This window comes from Heloderma suspectum, chromosome 4 (assembly GCF_057233095.1).
Source record: "Heloderma suspectum isolate Gila_16-S chromosome 4, 16-S_ref, whole genome shotgun sequence".
In the NCBI taxonomy this organism is placed as follows: domain Eukaryota; kingdom Metazoa; phylum Chordata; class Lepidosauria; order Squamata; family Helodermatidae; genus Heloderma; species Heloderma suspectum.
The window spans coordinates 40,489,515-40,510,227 of record NC_139461.1 but is presented as its reverse complement, the minus strand read 5'-3'; the positions used below and the strand labels follow the sequence as shown (position 1 = coordinate 40,510,227).

General features: G+C 40.6%; 1 protein-coding gene across 13 annotated transcripts in view; it reads left to right on the top strand.

Annotated features, from left to right (window-relative positions):
* VPS13B (vacuolar protein sorting 13 homolog B) overlaps positions 1 to 20,713 on the top strand; it is a 623,510-nt gene that overhangs the window by 421,556 nt on the left and 181,241 nt on the right. For all 13 annotated transcript variants that reach the window (XM_084849024.1, XM_084849023.1, XM_084849026.1 and 10 more), the window contains 2 exons: positions 9,531 to 10,224; positions 20,226 to 20,363. In XM_084849024.1, the coding sequence (XP_084705150.1) occupies positions 9,531 to 10,224; positions 20,226 to 20,363 (832 nt within the window). The remainder of the gene's footprint in view (positions 1 to 9,530; positions 10,225 to 20,225; positions 20,364 to 20,713) is intronic.

Here is a 20,713-nt window from a genome sequence, read left to right as displayed (position 1 = left end):
TAGAATTCCTCTGATTTAAGACCCATCTGGTTATGCTCAAAGCTTTAAAACTATTCTCTCAGCATAAAAAATGTCCAAGTCCTATACTACTTTTCTTCGCCAAATTATCCATTTTTAAGCCACAAATATTTCCCAGTACTTTAAGATTTTATCTAAAAAGTATATTTTAACAGTATTTTAATAGTTTTTTTTAAACAATAACAATTTATCTTGATAGATGACATGCTGTGTTTTTTCATTTTATTTTAATTAGCCATTGTGAAACCAAATTCCCCTTTGTTTTATTCCTTTGAATACTGTTTAATTATGGTTATCATGCCAGATATCTTAAAGGTTATTTTACCAATACAGTTTCATTTAACATAAGCCATATGGAATCAATAGTACTGTTTCCTAAAGTAAATGCTTGGAAAATCTTACATTCATATGTTAAGAGTGCACATCCTTTCCTCATTAGTTGGAAAGTACAGGGATTTTGGCACAGGTTCTGTGTGGAAGCATTGTGCAGCTTTTATATGGATTTTGTTTTTAGCCTTTGATGACACTGTTTAGAATAGGAAGTATCTAATAAGTAAAGCATTTTGTCTAATGTGCTGCCAGTGTGTTTAATATATGCCTGGAGGTCTGAAACATTATCTTCTCCACTGCAGTAATATGCATTTAATTCTCTGAAAGCAGAAGGTCGAACTTTTAAAAGGGACTCAAAGTACATTTTCAACTAAAATAATTTAAAACACATGTGATAGGGGACCTGAGTAATGTACAGTTGGTTTTTATGGTTTAATCATGATCATGTTAATGCACACCAGTAGCTAATTAAAGAAAACTTTTATTGTTCATTTTAAATGGGTTATGTAAAGAGTAAGTGAACTGATATAAATGCAGCTCAATGATAAATGTTACCATTACATTTGCTATCAGGAAGCTGATATTGGTGTTTTTGACATCTTTAAAGTATTGGCCCATTTCTTCCATAACAAAGCAAGGAATGTTTTTAGAGTTCTTGCCTTTGGAATTGTTCACTAGTATAAAAGGATATTCAGATGATGCCCAGATTTATTACCAGGCTTGCCTTTTAAAGTTAATCACCACAAATCCTAAGTCAGTAACTGGCTAAGCAATATGTAAAGATATATATCCTCTAAGAGAGCATCCACAGCAGCTCTCAAGGGCCCTATGTCTTGCCATAATCCTTGAGAACTGCTGGAGATTCTCTCCTGGAGACGCTACCTGTATGCCAACTTAGAATGTCGGGGCAATATCATCAGTGTAGTTTCTAGCCATGGAAGTCCCTCCCCTTAAAAGTCCATTTAAGTCGAAGCCTGAGTGTTTTCTTGGGACAATACTGGCCAGTAGTGACCAGTGACTGATGGCTCTATCAAGCTTTCCCTTTAGTTACTTACAGACTGATTTTAATGTTTGTAATGAGATCTTTTATGGATTGCTTTTATATTTTGACCTTCTGGATTGGCAGTATAAAAATAAGAATAGTATACAAAGCTCCAAAAGAGCAATATTTTGTGGGGCTCAAAAGTAAGTTAATAAAGCTGAGGTTCTATTTTGCATAAACAGACACTATTAAAAAAAGAACAAAACAGACTTTGTAAGAATGTAGAAACAGAAAATGCCTGCTAGAGCCAAAACCAGGGATTTTGGTATTGAAAGGAGAATGAAGAATCCTTTCACTGTTGTTAACTGATACTATACAGTATACTGCAAGTATCATGAAGTGAGGACTTAACGTTCATACTAAATTAAGCCTGCATCTAATGCAGAGTCTTTTACAGCTTACTGCAAAAGTCATCCCATGTTTAAATATAACAGGTTTGTCACTGACACAGGAGTAAGTGTAGTAGTAGTTTCAGAAATAGGTATAGGATTCAAGCTGAAAAACATTATAACCCCAAAACAAAAAAATACCATCCTATTAATGCTTCTGTTTGTAATGGTTATGCTTCAGTAAATTTGTTCTTGCTGAGAATTAGTTTGTTCCCTTTGACTCACAGAAAACCACAATGTGGAGAGACTCTCAAGGCGGAAATAAAAAATGTTTCTTCTATATTTGATGCTGAACTATATAGCCACTATTAAAGCCCAGCCCTGTTGAGAGAGCAGTGGTACTGTTTTCACCCCCTGACCAACCACTCTGCAGTTCTGGTGCTACACACTAGTTCACAGTTTCCACCTTTCATTGAGTGGGAACAAAGTCAAGTCAGCAGAGCCTTGTTGGTGCCATGACTTCCCAGCATAACATTTTGGGGGCTTGGAGGACATGGCTCACTGTTGGTGACCAAGATGCTTTAAACAGGGGTGAGCAGAAGGTGGGCTGGTTGAAATGTGCCTGCTGACCTCTTTGAAGTTTCCAGCAGGCCTTCTTTTTTTAGAATTCTTGTTCCTTTTTGTTGACTCTTGTATACTGTTTTTTATGCCGTGTTGGTCTTATTGTTGGATTTTTTGTTAAATTGTTTTTAATGTTGTATATGGGCAGGTTATAAATTGAATAAAAATAAATAAAGGTAGATCACAATCCTTTGGTAAATCTCTGGGTGATTTACAGTAGTAGTGAGTAGTTAAACTCACTCCCAATAGTTTAACAATAGCAAGTGTTACCAAATGTGCTCCCTTTTGTGCAGACACATGTACACTCTTGTCCACGTTCTCGAGGACATGCATCAAAGGACCTTTAGACATTGGTCATAGAGCACAACTTGGAGCATTTATTGGACAGTATCCAATGGTGACATTCCACAAATTCAAATAGCGCCAGCGGAGCTCCACTTGTGCAAGCAGTTGCCCATTATGCTTGCACAACTGGTTGTGCAAGCTATTGCATAATCAGTTGCACAACAAGTTGCATATTGGGTGCAAAGCAGTTGACAATGGGTTGCATAACAGGTGCAAATTAGTTGCACAACCAGTTGCACAATGGGTTTCACAACAGGTTGCACAAGAGTTATGTGCAACTAGCTGCACAACAGGTTGCACCTCATGTTGCACAAGTATAATGCAAAACTGCTTGCGCAACCACACTTGCACAAATGTAACTTCTTTTGGATTCTTCTACGCATAGTTCAGAACCTAGTTTCTACTAGTGCAACGTCATTTGTGCTAATGGACTTGATACAGTAGGATACTGTCCACTGATTACAAACATGGATTTAAAATGGACACGTTGGTTTGGTGGAAATTAACTTGGTAGAGCACTTCAATTTACACATAAGCATGATATTAATAATGAACCTGCAAATGTTCCATGATAACTGTACTCTATTGTGGCAAAATTGGCTGCAGCCTTGGCAAGGCCGGTTCTGTAATCCAAAACAGGATTGTAGACATGCGTGAAAAGTCCATTTTGCAGGGGGCAGGGTGGAATGATAACACACAAAGGAGGGAATTAGGTAATGCGAAGTCCTTAATGCTCATGGGAGTAAGAAAAGAAAGGGGATATGAGGGTGGGGTGAGTGTTGGGAGCAGATTGGTGGGAAAGTTAAGCTAATAGGAAGTGGGGGTTGATATGGCTATGTCCAGCACTCACTCACTGTAGTTTATAAGGCTATTCATAGAAATCTACCCAGATCCTGTAAACACACTCATGCAATTTGTATGCCTTTCTGGTGTCTCCTTATGGAAACCTCTGAACCAGCCTGTGGGGCAAGACAAACGTTTGAAGAGCTTGTCTTCCTCACAGGGGTTTGAGGAGGGGACACCAGAGATGCACAAACTAAATCGGGCCCTCAGCCATGATCCTTGCCACCAAGGCAGGCTGCACAAAAGTGGCTGGGGCTCTGACCAAAAACAAGTTAAAGATTAGAGCCAAATTACCCAAAATGCACACACACAAACATACTCAAAAAGTGGGAATAGAGGGGGTGGAGGATACATTTTTAGAAGAACCTCAAAGAGACGTATACTCTTCCCTGGATCAGAATGACTCGTTCCTGAAGACTGGAAACTGGGGAGTGTTGAAACTCCTGGGTTGGAAAGACATCAGCAAAAATGTTCCCTTTTAAAATGAGGCTTTTGGAGACACAGACCTATCCTGCCAAGCTGCTGCTAGGTTGGGAAAAACTAAGCTGGGTAATGGAAGAACCTCAGTATCATTTAACTTCTCTGGGAGCATGGCCTCCCCAAGAAGTGGTGTGGAATACTGGAGTTTGCTCTCCTGTAGGAAGACTGGTCTGGAATTTGGGTCACAGTTCCCCAGAAGACCCAAGCATTCAAGTGTGCTTGTGGTGAGAGCAGATGGAGTTTGCCCATCAAACCAGGGCTGGTACCAAACAGGAAGATGGCACAGCTTGCTCCTGGAAACGTGACGTCTTATACTTGTTATGCAAAAGAATTGACGTCACAGCCAGTATCACATCCCAACTAAATACTGGCAAAACTTGCTCAAGTATTGGAAATGGCAGTGGTTGTCCTAAAACAAAGGGCTTGATCATACTTCCTGCAAAACTTATTCCCGATACAAAAGGAATACTTTGTGGAGATGGCTGGCTTAGTGATGCACATTGAGGAAACCTATTCATAACACCTTTGAATATTTCGGAGATAACTTAGTGTGTGTGTGAAACATGCATACCTTTCTCAGTTTCACTCTCTTCTCCTGCTTGTGCACAATATGCACAATTGTAGGTTTTGATTAGAATCTGATAACACCCGATCTAGCCTTGCATATGTGACATAGCTGCTCAAGCTTATTCCTTTGTCTGTGTTTTTCCTGCCTTGCTGAGGTGAGAGGTGAAAGACACCAAGCTTACAGTCCTCTGGCCAAGATGGGATCTGTTTGGTTCACTCTAAAACTGAGCTACTCGCTAACACAAGTAAAATTGAAAGTATAAAAAAGAAATCTAGGCCGTGGTTGGCCACATGAATTGCTTCACGTTTAGCATCAGTATTCCTCACCTGTAAAATATGAGTATTAATCGATTGCCTTTGATCAGATCTTTCTGCAGCTGTATTGGCCACTTTGAGAGTTTTGTGTTAAAATTCGTGATCTATAGTAACTCAGATGTAGATTAGTATTTGTTATATACAGTATATGACTCAGGAAATCTTGGTGGAACTGGTCATTTTGCATTCAGTATTTTGTTTAATGGTGTTTAAAGTGATATATTTTGTGCTTGGTTTTATGTTAGCATTCGTAGTTATTTTTTAAGACTACAGTGTTCTTGATACCCCCGTTTTTGTCTACTACCAAACACCTGAGAATACATAGTGGGTAAGACACTTGTTCAGCATATCCATTACAAATAAGTAATCAAACCATAAAAACAACAACATTGAATATCAGTAAAATTAATATTAAAATCATTAAAATAACAAATAAAAATGACAGGTAAGTAACAGCAGATAAAACCTATTAAAATCACAATACACTGTAATTAACAAAATGAAGACTGAAATAAATAGGTCCATACACACTTCCCAGAAGAGGCCATTCCAAAGTTGTGGAGTCACGACAGAAAAGGCCCTGTCTCTGGTAATTGTGACTCTCATGGCTGTCACTAATGGACCAGAGAGCAGGGTCTCAGATAATGATCTCAAACCTTGAGCAGGCTCATACAGGTTCAGGTGGTCCTTCAGATTTGTTGTTTATTCGGTCAGTTGCTTCCGACTCTTTGTGACTTCATGGACCAGCCCACGCCAGAGCTTCCTGTCGGCTGTCACCACCCCCAGTTCCCCCAAGGTCGAGTCCATCACCTCCAGAATACCATCCATCCATCTTGCCCTTGGTCGGCCCCTCTGCCTTTTGCCTTTCACTTTCCCTAGCGTCAGCATCTTCTCCAGGGTAGCCTGTCTTCTCATGATGTGGCCAAAGTACTTCAGTTTTGCCTTTAATATCCTTCCCTCAAGTGAGCAGTCTGGCTTGATTTCCTGGCGTATGGACTGGTTTGATCTTCTTGCAGTCCAAGGCACTCTCAGAATTTTCCTCCAGCACCACAGTTCAAAAGCATCTATCTTCCTTTGCTCAACCTTCCTTATGGTCCAGCTCTCGCAGCCATAGGTTACTACAGGGAATACCATTGCTTGAACTATGCGGACCTTTGTTGTCAGTGTGATGTCTCTGCTCTTCACTATTTTATCAAGATTTGTCAGTGCTGTCCTCCCAAGAAGTAAACGTCTTCTGATTTCCTGGCTGCAGTCAGCATCTGCAGTAATCTTTGCGCCTAGAAAGACAAAGTCTGTCACTGCCTCCACGTTTTCTCCCTCTATTTGCCAGTTATCAATCAAGCTGATTGCCATAATCTTGTTTTTTTTTAGGTTTAACTGCAAGCCAGCTTTTGCACTTTCTTCTTTCACTTTCGTCATAACATTCCTCAGCTCCTCCTCGCTTTCAGCCATCAAAGTGGTATCATCTGCATATCGGAGATTGTTAATGTTTCTTCCAGCGCTTTTAACTCCAGCCCTGGCTTCATCAAGCCCAGCACGTTGCATGATGTGTTCTGTGTACAGGTTGAATAGGTAGGGTGAGAGTATACAACCCTGCCGTACTCCTTTCCCAATCTTAAACCAGTCCGTTGTTCCGAGGTCTGTTCTTACCGTTGCTACTTGGTCGTTATACAGATTCCTCAGGAGGCAGACGAGATGTCTTGGTATCCCCATACCACCAAAAACTTGCCACAATTTCTTATGATCCACAGAGACAAAGGCTTTAGAATAGTCAATAAAACAGAAATAGATGTTTTTCTGAAACTCCCTGGCTTTCTCCATTATCCAGTGGATATTGGCAGTTTGGTCTCTAGTTCCTCTGCCTTTTCAAAACCCAGCTTGTACATCTGGAAATTCTCGTTCCATAAATTGCTGGAGTCTACCTTGCAAGATCTTGAGCATTACCTTGCTGGCATGTGAAATAAGTGCCACTGTTTGATAGTTTGAACATTCTTTGGTGCTTCCTTTTTTTGGTATGGGGATATAAGTTGATTTTTTCCAATCTGTTGGCCATTCTTGTGTTTTCCAAATTTGCTGGCATATGGCATGCATCACCTTGACAGCATCACCTTGCAAGATTTTAAACAGTTCAGCTGGGATACCATCATCTCCTGCTGCCTTGTTATTAGCAATGCTTCTTAAGGCCAATTCAACCTCACTCTTCAGGATGTCTGGCTCTAGCTCACTGACCACACCGTCAAATCTATCCCCGATATTATTATCCTTCGTATACAGATCTTCCGTATATTCTTGCCACCTTTTCTTGATCTCTTCTGCTTCTGTTAGGTCCTTGCCATCTTGGTTTTTGATCATACCCATTTTTGCCTGGAATTTACCTCCGATGTTTCTAATTTTCTGGAAGAGGTCTCTTGTCCTTCCTGTTCTATTATCTTCTTCCACTTCCGCGCATTGCTTAAAAACTGTTTTTAAACAATTAAAAATTAAACAAATTAAAAATTGTTTAAAAACAATTCCTTATCTCTTCTGGCTAACCTCTGGAATTTTGCATTTAATTGGGCATATCTCCCCGTATCACTGTTGCCTTTGGCTTTCCTTCTTTCTTGTGCTGCTTCCAGTGTCTCAGCAGACAGCCATCTTGCCTTCTTGGTTTTCTTTTTCTTGGGGACGTTTTTTGTTGCTGCCTCCTGAACAATGTTGCGAGCTTCTGTCCATAGTTCTTCCAGGACCCTATCTACTACATCTAGTCCCATAAATCTATTCTTCACCTCCACTGCATATTCATGAGGAATATTCATGAGCTCATATCGAACTGATCTGTGGGTCTTTCCTATTCTCTTTAGTCTGATTCTAAATTGTGCAATAAGAAGTTTGTGATCTGAACTACAATCAGCTCCAGGTCTTGTTTTTACTGACTGCATAGATGTCCGACACCTGTGGCTACAAAGGATGTAGTCAATCTGATTTTGGTGTTGACCGTCTGGTGAAGTCCATGTATAAAGTCATCTCTTAGGTTGTTGGAAGAGAGTGTTTGTTATGCACAGTGAGTTGTCTTGGCAAAATTCTATCAGCCTATGTCCTGCTTCATTTTGTTCTCCCAGACCATGCTTGCCTGTAATTCCAGGTGTCGTTTGACTACCCACCTTAGCATTCCAGTCTCCTGTAATGAAAATAACATCTTTGTTTGGCGTACTATCCAGTAGGTGCTGCAGATCCTCATAGAACTGATCTACTTCTGCTTCTTCAGCATCTTTGGTTGAGGCGTATATTTGGATCACTGTGATGTTAAATGGCTTACCCTGAATTCGAATTGAGATCATTCTGTCATTTTTTGGATTGTATCCAAGCACTGCTTTAGTCACTTTATGATTAATTATGAAGGCTACTCCATTTCTTCTGTGGTCCTCTTGTCCACAGTAGTAGATCTGGTGGTCATTTGATGTGAAGTGGCCCATTCCAGTCCATCCTTTAGGCTTTGAAGGCTGACACCATCACCTTAAATAAATTGGGCCAGGATATGAATAGGCAGCCAGTATAATTGGCACAGAATAGGTGTAACATCATCCGAATACCTAGCTTCTACAAGTGTTCTAATTTCTACATTCTGCACCAACTGTTTCTAGTGTCTCTGCTAGGCCATGTAAAGTACATTTCAGTAATCAAGCCTGGACATAACCAGAGGACGTGTTACTGAGGCAAGGTCAGCTTTCTCTAGATGAGACAAACCAGTGAAAGCTGGTAAAAAGCACTCCTGGCCAACAGCACTACCTGTGCCTCCACCGTAAGCGCTAAGTCCAGGAGAACTCCCAAACAGCATACCTTGCTCTTTAGGGAGGAGTGCAACCCCACCCAGACTCAGTTGCACACTTCCATTCAGATCAGCAGATTTCCTGCAACACTTCCGCCTTGTGGGGAGTGAGCTTTAATTTGTTCACCATCATCCATCCCAAAATTGCCCCTGTTCAGGATTTCCACCATTATGATCTTCATTTATTATTTGTTAGTAGTTTTATTCAGAAAGGGCAAATTTTAATAACTAGAGCTGATAGTTGAGGGCACATTTGTTAAGTTTTTAAAAGGATATTTTAGTTGCCACCATAATAGGGAATGGATAGAAAGCTGACTTTTCCTTCTAACAATGAATGTCAGCTTTTGTTTACTAAACTGTAGCCACTTTATACTTCCTTCAGTATCACAAATTGAGTTTTGGTAATATGAATTTTTATTTAAATTCTAACTAACTGCTTAAAAGGTAGGTGAATAATCAATTAAACATTCTTCAGTTGGGTGAACTTCAAATACTTCTATTATTTATGTTTCCTAAGTGGTCTATAGCATCTGAAGAAAAATTAGTTTGAACCTAGGAAATGTTTCTTCACCCTGCCACATCTTACTCCAATATGTCATTAAATGTGAGTCATAATTTCTCTGGAACAGACACCTGCTGAGTTTTCATGAGTAAATCTTGTTTTAAAAGTTAACTTGGCAAGTTTTCTTTTTGATAAAATTCTTTCTTTCTTTCTTTCTTTCTTTCTTTCTTTCTTTTTTCACTTCATGTTTATATACCAATTGTTTTACGTAGCTGAAATGGAAATAACTTGGGATATAGCAATTTTAAGTTAATATACTGTTTTTGTTCCCAGGTATCCAAAGAGGAACAGAAAAAAATTGATACGCCTGATGGAGGTATGGTTGAAACATCTTCACGTTGCAGTGGAGCCCAGGACAGTGGCATTGGCAGTGACAGTGTTAAAATCAGAATTGTCCAAATAGAACAACACAGTGGGACCAGCCAACACCGCATTGCCCGTCCTTCCCGACAGTCTTCTATTGTAAAGAACCTGAACTTTATACCGTTTGACATATTTATTACAGCAAGCCGTATCTCCTGTATGACTTATTCATGTACCACTTTACCTAAAACAAAATCACTGGAAGATCAGAAAGAAAGTGAGAAAACAACCAGAAGTTCACCAATTCTTTCAGAACCTTTTGATCATGATTACAAGAAACCCGTCGGAGCAGGTATTTCATCGGTAACAGCAGATGATCTCCTGAACAGTAACAGTTCATTACCCTCTGGGAAAATGGCGGGTCTTATATCTCTGGAAAGTCTTCATGCTTCCACAAGATCATCGGCTAGGCAAGCCTTGGGTATAACTATTGTCCGACAGCCTGGTCGCAGAGGAACCAGTGACTTGCAGTTAGAGCCATTTTTGCACCTTGTTGTATCCCAACCTTCTCTGATCTTAAGTTGTCATCATAGAAAACAGAGGGTGGAAATATCTGTGTTTAATGCCATCATTAAAGGTGTAGCATCGGACTACAAGTGTACAGGTAAGACCATTTAACATCCTTAAAATAGCATACTACTACCCAATTCTGCTTTTGTTTAGAGATGAACAAAACAAAAAAGGAGGATTATTTACCCAAAGCTAACTTGAGTTTACATATTCATTAGCATGGGCAGCTTTCCTTCATGGCCACAGAATCTGGTCACCACTGAAGTTCAGAAGGGTTTTTTTTTTAAACCACCATGAAAACAATATAACAAAATGCTTCTACTGGAAGTGTTTTCTTTATTTTTGCATTACACATTCATGCACGCACGCGCACACATACCAGCACATGCACATCAGGAGATTTTTTACCTTTTAAGCATCTGAATTGCTCCATTTACTACAAAGGAGTGCTTGCTGTATGGCACTGAAGTTCCTGCTTGTTTTAAGGGGGTGGACAGCTTGGAGGCTTTTGTGAGAACCGCCTGCAAAACCTTTGGGCACGTGAAAAGCCTTCAGGTAGACTGCTGAGATCCAAATATAAAAGGAAAGATGGATCTGGTAATGTTTCTCTCAACATTTTGTCAACATTTTTTAAAAAGTTCTAGAGGGGTTGTGTGTTAGTCTGTTGCAGCAAAAGACTAACAAACGTATTGTTGCATCTTAAAGACTAACAAATGTATTGTGGCAGAAGGTTTCATGGACTACTGCATCATATGCATGAAGTATTATTCTGACTTAAAAGTACATAGACACAAATGTTGATGATGGTGGATTGTAAACCATGACATCTGAGGAAAATGAAATTCAGAAAGTGATATATGCCATCATTTGCCAACAATTCCGTGCTACGTTCTAGAAACAGACCAGTCTCTGCATGAAAGAATAGTAAAGGTAAAGGTGTCCCCAGCCAGTCGTGTCCGACTCTAGGGGGTGGTGCTCATCTCCATTTCTAAGCCAAAGAGCCAGCGCTGTCCGAAGACGCTTCCATGGTCGTGTGGCTGGCATGACTGGACACCGAGGTGCACGGAACACTGTTACCTTTCCCACCAAAGCAGTACCTTTTTATCTACTTGCAATGTCTTGCTTTCAAACTGCTAGGTTGGCAGGAGCTGGGACTGAAGACGGGAGCTCACTCCATCACTTGGCATTTGGGGCTCGAACTGCTGTCCTGCCGACCTTCTGGTCTGCAGTTCAGCGTCTTAACCACTACGCCACCGCGGTCCCACACAAAAGAATAAATAGACACAAATCAGACATCAGAAATGGGGATATTCAAAAAACAGTGTGGGAACATTTCCATCTCCCAGGACAATCTTAAGGTGTCCATTCTTGAACAGATAGACTTCAGAAACAGATTCCAACATGAAACAGCTGAAGTTACAATTCATCAAGAAGTTCAGCTCTATGTCTTGTGGCTTGAACAGGGACTAAAGGATTTTTAAAAATTATGCTACCGTGTTAATCAATGCAAGAATATCTGTGTTATTATCCAACGACGTTTTTGTGAATGGCCACTGTTAATAAGTTAATTATCACTGTCTGTACTTTGTACATTTCATTTCCTTTTGACCTCCCTGTTTATAATCACCCCCCATGCACACCATAAGTAGGGAGGGTCAATAGCTCAATGGCAGAACACCTCCTTTACAGGCAGAAGGTCCCAGGTTCAGTCTCCAGTCTCGCCAGGTAGGGATGGAAGATCGCCTGCCTAAAACCCTGGATTGCTGCTGCCAGTTTGTGTTGACATTACTGAGCTAGATGGACCAAGGATCTGACTCAGTATAAGGCAGCTTCCTATGTTCCTATGAATATATACTTGTAAGTCAGGATAGCACTTCATGTATTTGAGGAAGTGAGTTTTAGTCCATGAACCTTTATGCCTGATGTCTTTAAGGTACAGAGTCTTTAAAGTAAAACTCTAATATAATTTTTAAAAGGTATGCTGTATAGGTGTGTTTCTTTGAGGAGTCAGTTCCATGCTATCACTGTCTCCTTTTACTTTGCCATCCTTTCTTTGCCCAGACCCTTTTACTCTTCTGCCATCAACTCACTCTCCCAAGGAAGCCCTTACTCTCCTCTGTTTTGCTATTCATTTCCCAGTTTCCTCCTACAAAGCCTTTCATTTTCTGCGCTGTATTTGCTGTCTCTTCCAGAATTCTCTCACCTATCTTTTTCCCTCCCTCCACCCACCCACATCCCAACCCCACTTTCCATAATATCATCACCCAAGTATTAGTTTGCCAAATTTTCTTTAAGGAATAAATTTCACCCATCTGGCTTTAAGTGTATTCAAGCATAATATTGTTTCATCTGGGGCAAAGAATCCCAGTTTGTTTTTTGTGGGGAAGGCAGGTTGAATGTTTCAGCTCTGCATTCTTGCATTTTGGGACACACTCTAGCCTTGGAACTTTCTGAAATCTGAACTCCTTCTGTTATAGCACCAGAAGTCTCAAACCACCAGTTCTACTATTAAGGCCCAGGCACTTGTTCTCTGTGCCAACATGATGATTTGCCAGAGAAGAGAGCTACTAGTTTGCTCTCTGCTGTGGTTCGGTGCCACCTGTGCATATGGCCAGGGGATGGTATCACCTCAGTAGGATTCAGATATTGTAAGGAGCCAGTGGGGTTCTTCCTGGTCCTTTGAACCCTCTGACCCTTGCTTACCTCCCTAGTCTGAGAATGCCACTTTTCCGGCTTCTAATCTGCTTATTGGTTTAACTGCCCACCTTCTTCCCAGCTTTACTGCCTGTTTCACAGTTTACCTGCTTGGTTACTTGCCTAGATAGTGCCTCCTTTGTTTCTAGGCCATCTGCCCTGGCAGTCTCTCTCTTCTGTGTGCTTGAGCCTGTGCTGTTGCTTGAATGATCACTTGAGATGAGGGAGAGGCAAGTCCATAGCCCATAATTAACCAGTCTCTTATCCTTACTTTCAATGTGCTTTAGCTTCTTTTTAAACCCTTTAACATATAAACAAGTAAGTTAAGATATTTTACCAAATAACTGATAATGCAGCGAAGCTATTGTTTCTTTTCAAAACTTCAAGCCTTAAAACACAGATTACTAAGAAAAGTAAACAACTATGTGACTCTAACCATATAAGTAGTGATGTGGCTCCATAAAGTTTTAATTGCCTCATGATTGTGAGGACTTGTGCTCCAAGCTCATCATTCCATCACTTATGAGTAATGTGGGCATTCCATTGTGTCAGTGTCATAGTTTGGCGAGAGAGAGAGATTCATCACACACATTTGATGGTATTATTTAGTACCAGAAAATATGGCATTGGGAACCATGCACAAACATTATTTAAACTATTTAATTCAGTAACATTAATATTAATAATATTAATAATCAGGCCAATTTCTTCAAATAATTCTGATGGACCATCTGCTTATACTTTGTGGGAAACAGCTGTATCTTCCAAACAAAATGTAGGGTTCTAAAAGGAAGAAAATTACTATGTGTACCCATTGTGGGTACTGCCCTGAAACTGAGGCCAGCGGGGAAGCCCCTCATATGGAAGTGTGATGCATGTACCGCAGATGATCTGTAAAGAAGCAGTCATAGTCTGTTCCTGATCTGGTGGTAGGTTGGGTCATTAGAAGAGGGAGTTAGTGTTTCTATCTCTATGCTAATATTCTGGGAAAAATTACTTTCCTACACTGTCAGTTTATTCCTACTCTCTGCTTCCTCTTTCTTAGCCAGTTTTTGATCCATATGAGGGCTTGTCCTCTTACCTTGTCACTGCTAAGTTTTTATAAGGATATCTCAGTGACTTTATTGATAACTTCTTTTAGACGTCCAAGTATACAATAACTGCTTATCTGCAGATAAGTTGATTGCACCACCTGCACATTATGTCAGCCAGACGTGGGAATGTAGAGTTCTAAAAGGAAGATTAGTGAGTGTGTACTAATGATATGAGGTCACCACTATCAATCTATCGTAATAATCCAGACTAGTACAATGTGCCACAAGCACAAAACGGCAACTAGAAATATGTGCAAAGCCAATAATGCAGGCATATGGTGTTCTGCCACAACTGGGCATTATGTTATTTGTTATGTTGCCCCCTAGGCTTTGAATCTGCAGTTGCTCTGTGTATCTGTTAGCAAATGATCAGGCCTTGATGCCATACACTGATTAGTTGTCCCTAAGAAGAGTGTCTATCTGGTTTGCACTGGTTCTTCAGTTGGGAAGAAACCTCCCTCAGGTCTGGTTTGCTGCTGCTGCTTTGGATTGCAGCCTGAAGGCCTGGTTTAGCATTGTCTTTTCACCTCTCCAATTCACTTCATCTCATCACCTCCACTTCATCTCATCCATCCATTCATTTGATCTCATCCTTCTATTATTAAGTATTACTCTTATATATATTACTTTATTGTTGATGTTATGTTAAATAAAGAAGATTTGAGTTCTACAAAAGTAGATTAGGAGTGAGTTTAACTACCTGGATAGAAACACAGCCCAACATGTGTTGAGGCCAGAACATATGGTGCCATCCACAGACTGCATATCAAGTTATGCAGAACACACACACACATCATATATTTACGAAGGAATTACACATTTGTAAAATTAAACATTCTTCTAGCCCAGAGGTGGGCAATTTGCTCCAGATGTTATTAGACTGCACCTCCCATCATCTCTCACCATTGGCTATGCTGATAGGGCTGATATGAGTCCAACAATATCGAAGGCCACACAGGGATGGCCTTCCCATGAGGTGGGTTGAAGCCCCCACCTCAGGTGATACTGGGGGGGGAGCAGCAAATCGCATGCTTCCCCCTGCTGCCACTGTGCTCCCTCCCTTTGCTGCTGTCACTGCTACTGCTGTGTCTCCCACCCACACCTCCCTCAGAGCAAGCCGGCAGGCGACTGAGCACTCAGAAGAGCCATGTTGTTCAGAAAAGCAGCTGGCACAGCTATTCAGAGAGGCAGCCACACCCAAATGCCTGGCTCTTAGGGATGCTTCCTTAGAGCCAGACCTTGTGATAGAGAAGGAAGGAGAAAGGAGGCAGGCAGACCAGGCAAGCAGGGGGAGAGGGAGGTGGATGCAGGAAGGGGGTGGCGACAGTGGTGGTGGTGCGTGTGGCAGGAGAAGTGGCAGGAGAGTTTGCACTGGCGCTGGGGCCATAAGTTGCCCACTGCTATTTCACAGATAGAATGCACCTCACAAGGTTAAATACTGAGACCCCATGATAGTAATTACATAGGCTGGGCCCGTCTTTTAAAATAACTAGGTAGGCTGTGCTTGCCCAAGCACCCCCTGAATTCCACACTGGGTCAGATTATTGGTCCTTCTATGCCGATATTGTCTACTTCAACTGGCAGTGGCTCTCCAGAGTCTCTGGCAAGAATCTTTCACATCACCTGCTCCCTGATCCTGTTAACTGGAGGTGATACAGATTGAGCGTGGGATCTTATGTATATGCTCTACCACCCTGCTATGGATCCTCCCCAATTTTTATTTTTTTATTTTATGAATTCTAAAAGGTTGATGAGGCAAGACTTCTCTTTGCATAAAGCATTCTGATTCTTCCTCAGAGTAGCTTGTTCTTCTACATGTGTAATAATTATAGTTTTAATCATGCTTCCCACCAGTTTATCTGGGACAATAATTAGGCTGACAGCTTTTTTAAAGAAGTCTTTGGCTTTAGTCCATTCAAATTCTGTTGCATTTTTAAAACAATTTTTTCTCTATCTAAAATTACAAAATAACAATGCATATTCTAATAGGCAATAAATGGCATCTATTTCTCAAACAACAGAATTAGCAAACATATGCCATTTCTCTTTTGGACATTGTCTGTCATATTATCAGTCTTTTCTGTACTGTCAAGTAGCTGAAACTCTCTGTGCAGTTCACAAAGCAAGACTTAAAACCATAAAATACAAAATACAGTATCAATTTAAGAACTGTTGAGATTTGGTGACTTATTAATTTGATAGATAAACGAATGTGTGAGACTTCATAGGTAGGTATAGGTATATATTGAGTTTGAATTTAATGACTCATTTATATAAAAGGTAACCTACCGGTCAGGGAACCACAACCACAACAACAAACCTACCATAATTGGATTTTGTTGTTGTTCAGTCGTTCAGTCGTGTCCGACTCTTCGTGACCCCATGGACCATAGCACGCCAGGCTTTCCTGTCCTGCGCTCTCTCCCGGAGCGTGCTCAAGTTCATATTCATTGCATCCGTGAAGCTATCTAGCCATCTCATCCTCTGCCGTCCCCTTCTCCTTCTGCCTTCAGTCTTTCCCAGCATCAGGGTCTTTTCCAGAGAGTTTTCTCTTCGCATTAGGTGGCCAAAATATTTGAGCTTCAGCTTCAGTATCTGTCCTTCCAATGAGCAGTCAGGGTTGATTTCCTTTAGGATGGACTGATTTGACCTCCTTGCAGTCCAGGGGACTCGTAAGAGTCTTCTCCAGCACCACAGTTCGAAAGCATCAATTCTTCGGCGCTCAGCCTTCCTTATAGTCCAGCTCTCACAGCCATACATTACTACTGGGAAAACCATAGCTTTGATTAGACGGACCTTTGTCGGCAAGGTGATGTCTCTGCTTCTTACTATGCTGTCTAGGTTTGCCATAGCTTTCCTCCCAAAGAGCAAGCGTCTTTTAATTTCATGGCTACAGTCACCGTCTGCGGTGATCTTGGAGCCCAAGAAAGTAAAATCTGTCACTGCTTCCATTTCTTCCCCTTCTATATGCCAGGAAGTGATGGGGCCAGATGCCATGATCTTAGTTTTTTTAATGTTGAGTTTCAAACCAGCTTTTGCACTCTCCTCTTTCACCCTCAACAAGAGGCTCTTGAGATCCTCTTCGCTTTCGGCCATTAGGGTGGTATCGTCTGCGTATCTGAGGTTGTGGATAATTCTCCCAGCAATCTTAATTCCGACCTGTGATTCATCCAACCCGGCGTTTCTCATGATGTACTCTGCATATAAATTAAATAAGCAGGGCAACAATATACAGCCTTGTCATACTCCTTTCCCAATTTTGAACCAATCGGTTGTTCCATGTCTGGTTCTTACTGTTGCTTCTTGACCCTCGTACAGGTTTCTCAGGAGACAGGTAAGGTGGTCTGGTACTCCCATCACTTTAAGAATTTGCCACAGTTTGTTGTGATCCACACAATCAAAGGCTTTAGCGTAGTCAATGAAGCAGAAATAGACATTTTTCTGGAATTCTCTTGCTTTCTCCATGATGCAGCGAATGTTGGCGATTTGATCTCTAGTTCCTCTGCCTCTTCGAAACCCAGCTTGTACTTCCGGTAGTTCTCGGTTCGCATACTGCTGAAGCCTAGCTTGTAGGATTTTGAGCATCACCTTGCTGGCATGTGAAATGAGCGCAATTGTGCGGTAGTTTGAACACTCTTTGGCGTTGCCCTTCTTTGGAATTGGAATGTAAACTGACCTTTTCCAGTCTTGTGGCCACTGTTGAGTGTTCCAGATTTGTTGGCATATTGAATGCAGCACTTCAACAGCATCATCTTTTAGTTTTTTATCTTTTAATCTTTCATCTTTAATCTTTCATCTTTTTAATCTTTTAATTGGATTACACTATGATTAATTTAGTTAATGCGTTATCATGCAGGTTTGAACATCTTCTCTAGCACTCTGTGCAGTTTCCTGTGATCAGTTCTGTTGTCATTAGGCAACTTGAATGGTGGCCTTTACAAAAATCAATCTTGCCGAAGGGCATAGTATTACAGTATAAGAATGCAGAAAATGCCTTTATATTGAGCAATATTATATTGTTTTGTAACTACCATAGAAAATGTAGTAATCTAAGTGAAAGAAAGTGAGGAGGAATTGTAAAGTATATAGTGCAGAGTACACATGTTACTGTAAATTCAATTTCTGAAAACTGATCAAATAATGATATAAAATACCTCAGAGGAATGTGCTAACTTTTAATCTTTTTCGGTATAGAGCTAAAATCGCAATCAATTGGTTTCAGTGTGTTCTTTGAAATTGCATAAAGGTCCATATATGCTAGGTTTTATGTGAATGATGTGATTAGGTAAAGAAATACATTCCAAGACATACTTTATATGCCCAGTTCTCACCACACTGCCATGTGCTATCTATAAGCGAAGGTATGAAACTACTGTTCTTGAAAAGAAAGCAGTCCATCTTGCTTATGGTGCATAAGGCAGTTGGTAACGTACCAAAATTATCTAAACATTGGAGTATGGTATTTTCTGTAAGTATCACTATATAACAGAAGAGGATTAGGGTTCATGATGGTAACACAATATGTGATCATCAAGCCAGAATGAAACAATTTTGTAGCTGAAATTCTTAAAGAATGAAGTTTTGAATGTTTGAGCACTGCAGTCACTTAAAAAAAACCCAAATAGAACTAATATAACAGAGTATGTGGGTTGCCAAAGATTTAAAAAGTTTTACGCAGTGATGATTTCTTATATACATTGTCCAGGACATGAAGAAAGACATAGAACTGAGAAGTACCAAATGTGAACTTTTAGTCACAATTGGGAATGTTAAGGATTGAGCAAGAGTCCCATTAAAGAGGGCCAAGAGGAAAAGCTACTGAAGTTAACTTCAAAAGCCCAGCAGTAAAAAGGGATTGCAATGTCAGTGAAACTGCAAACTGTATCAAATAACCCATAAGTAGAACCACTCTATTGCATCTCCAAGCATGTGGTTTTCTGATCTTTAAGACTTGTGTATAGTTTATTCCTTCTATTGTAAGTTTGCTTTTACTTTTGTGCAAATCATTTTAAAAGATGGCTAAGGAAAGCTTTTTTTACATTAGATGGTGATAGTATTTGGTGATGGTACTATCTGGTGTTTTTTAGCCATCACAAAATAGATATAATTATCAGAATACAACCAAGAGTCTTGTGGCACCTTAAAGACTAAGAAATATATTCTGACATAAGCTTGCATGGACACTGTCCACTTCATCAGATGTATGAAGTGTTAACCCCAAATCAGCAGATTTATATAGACATCCTGGGGGTGGGGGGGGGGGTGGGGAGAGGTAAATGGTGTTCAGAGGGAATTGAAATGCAAAAAGTACAGACAGTGATAATTACCTTAACAGTTGCCATTGACAAAACATTGTTGGGTGATAGCACAGACATAACTGCAATAGTGAACTGATTAACTCATGTAGTGTGATTTTTTAAAATGCTTTGTCCTAATTCAAAGCGCAGGAAATAGAGTTGAATCTCTTGTTGAACTTCTACCAGGAGTTCAATAACATTAACCTGAGCCTAGAACAGTCCATGCAACAGGTTCACTTTCTGGATATGACAGTGCAACTACATAATGTACATATAACCACCACCCTATATCTGAATTCTACATCACTAAACGTACCTACATGCTTCTAGCTCCCACCCAGAACTACACCACAAAATCCATTCTCTACACCTAAGCCCTATGACAGAGTTGCGTCTGCTCAGATTCATCAAGCAGACACTCACAGCTTAATGATCCAAATCAGGCATTTCTCAGACCAGGCCTGGGGTCTGCATGGTGAGGCAACTGCTGAGGGCCTATGGGCTCAGAAGGACCCATCCCCAATGATGCCAATGCCTTAAGAAGGCAGGCAGCAGGTATGAAGTGGAGCTGAGCACCAATTCAGCTCCCATTCAGAAGTGCAGTGTCTGCAGCAACAGCCACTTGGTCCCTCACCACCATGTTTCCCCGGGAAGCAGCAGCACTTTTGAATGGGAGCGGAGCCAGCACACACAGCAGAGTGGAGCCCTGCATTTTCCATCCACCTTCTTAGATTACCCCAGTCTCTATGCAAAAGCTTATGCCAAAATAAATGTGTTAGTCTTTAAGGTGCTACAAGACTGTTGTTTTTGCTGCAACAGCAAAAGGCTACTCCTCTGGAAATTATCATAATGCAGGATTTATATGAGATATACGTATACTGTTTGTCTTTATGTTTTTACAAAATAAGCTGTATGTGAATATCAGACATACATGCTTAAAAGATATGCCTGCACGTACAATTAGCTGTTGTATTAACAACATGTCATAACTAGACTCTTATCACTGGTAGATCCTGGAAAAACTCTCCCAGAAACTCTTGACTACTGCAAGACATGGTTACAGACAGTGGCAGGAGAAATAGATGCTAAAAGTGGCATCCCACCTCCTCTCATCACATTGCAGATTAAAGACTTCCTTAATGGGCCAGGTAAGAACGCCATTTTTAATGGCAAATTGACATCTTAAATGTAATATATTAATATTCATGGTTCTCAGAGCAAGAGGTACAAGCAATTTTTAAGGGAGGTTCAGGCTTTTTCTTTCTTTTCTTAACTTACCAGTTAATATTCACTGGAAGGTCTTCTGCCATGTTTTGCTTAGCAATGAGGTCTCATCCCCTAGACAGGCAGGACAAACTTTATTGCACCGTAGTTATAATCTATGGGATGGGGAAATTGTTAGTTAATTTAACAGATCAAGCTTACCATTTATAGGACACGACATAGCTGGGGAAAGAATCAGTCATACTTGCAGCCTCCTTTCTTTAAGAAAGTTTCC